The 3,637-nt window shown below is 39.2% G+C and overlaps 1 protein-coding gene across 1 annotated transcript in view; it reads left to right on the forward strand.

Moving 5' to 3' along the window:
• The window catches only part of MTUS1 (microtubule associated tumor suppressor 1), a 90,195-nt gene that overhangs the window by 28,930 nt on the left and 57,628 nt on the right, over positions 1-3,637 (forward strand). Inside the window, exon 3 of the mRNA XM_008572383.1 lies at positions 2,739-2,900. Coding sequence (XP_008570605.1) covers positions 2,739-2,900 — 162 coding nt within the window. The remainder of the gene's footprint in view (positions 1-2,738; positions 2,901-3,637) is intronic.

The following is a 3,637-nucleotide window of genomic DNA, read 5'->3' on the forward strand; positions in this document are numbered from 1 at the left end:
TTTTTTTTTTTTTTTTTTTTTAATGGCTGGCCAGTATGGGGATCCATTTTCTAATAATTTTTTATGGGGATGACTCATCAGACTTTTTCTGCTGAAGGGGCAGCAATTTGGTAAATTTATATTAAAAAAATCTTTTTTTTAACATTTCTCTAAAAGCAAGTAAAATTGGTGGCTAAATATAAATAAAAAATAAAGTGGATCTTCGAATATCTAATAATATCTAACATTTGCTACTTATTGTAAAGGATGTAAAAAAGAATGTCCCTAGTAAGATATAAGTAAGTTTGTAAAAATAAGTTCAGCGTTGAATGCTTCAGTGTGGATGATGAGAGAGAATTTGTCATTTACTCTTGGCATTATTAAAAGAACAATTACCCAGGGTTCGATCTCTGTACCAGCCAGCTGCCCAAAACAAAAGAAAAAATTCGTTCAGAAAACATTTATTAAGTCTCACTCCAAACTAGACACTTTGCTAGGTCTAAAGGGACAGAATTGAACCAGGTACACTTCCTGTTCTCAGGGATCTTAGAGACTAGTCCAAGAGACAGGTGTAGGCAGAGGCTGGGACAGAAGCAAGAATGTGGTGTGAGGTAAAGGAGGGCGTGGTTCCTTGGACACAGCGGAAGGGGTCCTGGCAGGAAAGGGTCATAAACTGGTCGTGATTCTCAACAGTGCTCCTGAAGTTTAATGTGTATTTTAATCACCTGTGGATCTTGCTAAAGTGCAGATTGTGATTCAGTAGATCTAGGGTAGAGCTGCAAATGCATAGTAAGGATTTAGAAGAGAATTGTGGGCTGACTTTGTAGTCACAGACATATGGGACTGGATGGAAAGGAGGCTATTACAGTCACAAGGACAGTCATAAAGCAGAACAGATTTAAAATGGCCTGGAGAGAAAGAGGGGTGTGTGTGTGTGTGAAAATGGCCTGGAGAGAAAGAGAGAGAGAGAGAGAGAGAGAGAGAGAGAGAGAGAGAGAGAGAGAGAGATGTTAGCTTATTAAAATGGCCTGGAGAGAAAGAGGGGTGTGTGTGTGTGTGTGTGTGTGTGTGTGTGTGTGTGTGTGTGTGTGTGTGTAGGGGGGTGGGACAATGGCAGAAAGGGAAAGAAGTTGGTAGGAATCAACCCTAAGACTGTTTTCATGCCTTTAAAATAAAATATTTAAGAGAATGAATAATATCACCATCCTGTAGATAACGGGAATCACAAATTTTAGGTTGTGTAATAATGTTAACTTTCATGTTCAGGAGATCAGCATGATGGGGTTGGAAGGGATGGAAGGACAGGCCTTTAGGGGTCTAATACAGTTGTTTAGGCAAGATATAAGGGGGTGAATAAGGATTTGCAAGATTTGGATTGAGAAGAAGAAGAACTCTTTGAAAAAAGAAATGATGTGTTTAGTAAAGTAGAATAACACGTGGTATGCCTTGGTGTCAGAAAACTGGGTCACCTGGAGCAGAGTGCACACTGATGTGAAAGGACAGTACAGAAGTAAGGCTGGAGCCAGAGGGACATCCTTTGTGCGGGTGACTTCAAACCTAAGAAGCTTGAGCTCCTTTTTTTAAAAAATAAGTTTTTATAAGTGAAATCGCATGGACAAAGCAATGAGCGTTACTTTCTGGCAGGATTACTTTACTCACCTATGGTGCCATTAGTAATTTGTGACAAATATCACTTTCATCAGAGGTCTTTTTGAGATCTTGATATTTTTCGGTTATGTGATACTAGTAGCATTGAGAGACTTGGTGCTAGATCATATGGGGATCTGGAGAAGAAAATATGATTCCAGTGCTCTGAGGCTGTGAAAAATGGAGCTATAATTAGCATAAATAGGTGTGGGGGGCGGGGGGAGTGTCTGTCCAAGTTGAAAAACTTAACAAGGAATTTAAAACATGTGGCATTGGGATTCAGAAGGAGGATAGGGCTGCAGGTGAGCTTGGGAATTCATCCATACAGGGTAATGGTTAGAGTAAAGCAAACAAAATAGATTCTTGGAGGGAGTGAATAGGAAGGGTTGTGAGCAAAGGATTGAACTTTGTAAATGCTCATCTTTAGGTAGCAGGTGTGAGCATCAGGACTGTGGTTTCAAAGATGTTACAGGGTAGAAGCATACATAGTCAATCGAATAGTGGAAACACTTGCAGCAAGAAAGAGTTAAAAATCTGAATGAAGACTTTAAGTTTGGCAAATTAACTGTGGGAGGTAAAGATGAAGAGATAATAAAAGAGTTTTAATAATATAGCACCACCTTGTGGTAAGCATTAGACATTTTTCAAATGAAATTTTTCTCAAAAGATTGAATTTTTCTGCCTGTTTTGGTGGTTTTAAAATTTTCACTTTTTTTTGCATGGTAGCCTAGTGTGTGCGTGGACTAATTTGTTTGGTTTTTCTGTCAACAGTATGGGAGATCATATCAATTTGTTTATTCCTTGATTTCAACTTTGCCAAAAGCTCTCATCCCTTGTGATTCTTCTGATCTATCTTCTACGGCAGAGAAGATGTGCAAGTTACTTATTTGAGGTTATAGGATTGCAGGCTTAATTGCCTCCTCATTTCTCCTCTGGTCTAAATTTTCAAAGATAAACAAGTCTGAAGCTCTCATCTTTCATCTGAAGTTTCATGATTCTGAATATTAGTCTTCTGTTTTGACTCAGTTGTTAGTGCACGTTTAGGTTCACAAGCTTAAAGCTCTGACTCTCAAAATGAATAGTAGTCAAAACTTTTTTTTTTTAACCCCAAGGAAAACCTGCATCATTGAAAACTACACCGCCGTATTGGGTGAATTTGCCTCGACCACTTCCTAAATCCAAAGCATCTTTGAAAAGTTCTGTGCTGCGGAGGACAGGAAGCACCCCCTCGACCACCAGCACTCCCAGCGATCTGAGCACTTTCAGCAATAATTGTAAGTCAGTCTTATGTCACACTTTGGTGGTTGTTGAAACAGTATTTATAAGAAAAATGAATGCTCTACAAATTATTAGTAGAATTTTTGTTTCTGTGATTTTGGGAAAAATATGCATGCTGCATCCTTGGAATTGCTCTGAACGCTTGGCAGGAAAAACAAAATCTTTGAAAAATGTTCATCTTTTGTGAATGTGCCACAAAGCACTGAAATAATTATGTGTTGAAGTCACCTGGTGTATTTTTGCATGAAGGATTCTAAAGTGCATCATTTGGAGTGATGATGTTTGGGGGATTTGTTTAAGGAAAGAATGGCAATGCAGGGGCTCTTGGAAACCAACAGAAAATCAGAAAAAAGATTACTTCAGTTTCATTTACTTTGTAAAAACAATATCTTGTAAAAAAACAATATCTACAAGATACATGTTTTGTAATCTTTTACTTTGCGTACTAGATTCATTGTAAGATGACTAATAATATTATAACTTTAAGACTCATTCTAGATTAACTCAGGAGAGTATTTTCTTTTTTTTTTTTTTTTCCTTTTTGTCTTTTTTCATGTCCGGCAACGGGTCGCAACCCTCAGTGTCGCGCCCGTACCGGACCGGGACCGGCAACGGGATCACAACCCTCGGTGTTGCTCCCACACCTCGCTCAGCCAGTGAGCGGGAACTGGTTTGTATGTGGGATCCGAACCCTCGGCGGGAGCGCCACCGCACTCCCAAGCGGCGCACTGTA

This window comes from Galeopterus variegatus, unplaced genomic scaffold, assembly GCF_000696425.1.
Source record: "Galeopterus variegatus unplaced genomic scaffold, G_variegatus-3.0.2 Scaffold778, whole genome shotgun sequence".
Taxonomy (NCBI): Eukaryota; Metazoa; Chordata; class Mammalia; order Dermoptera; family Cynocephalidae; genus Galeopterus; species Galeopterus variegatus.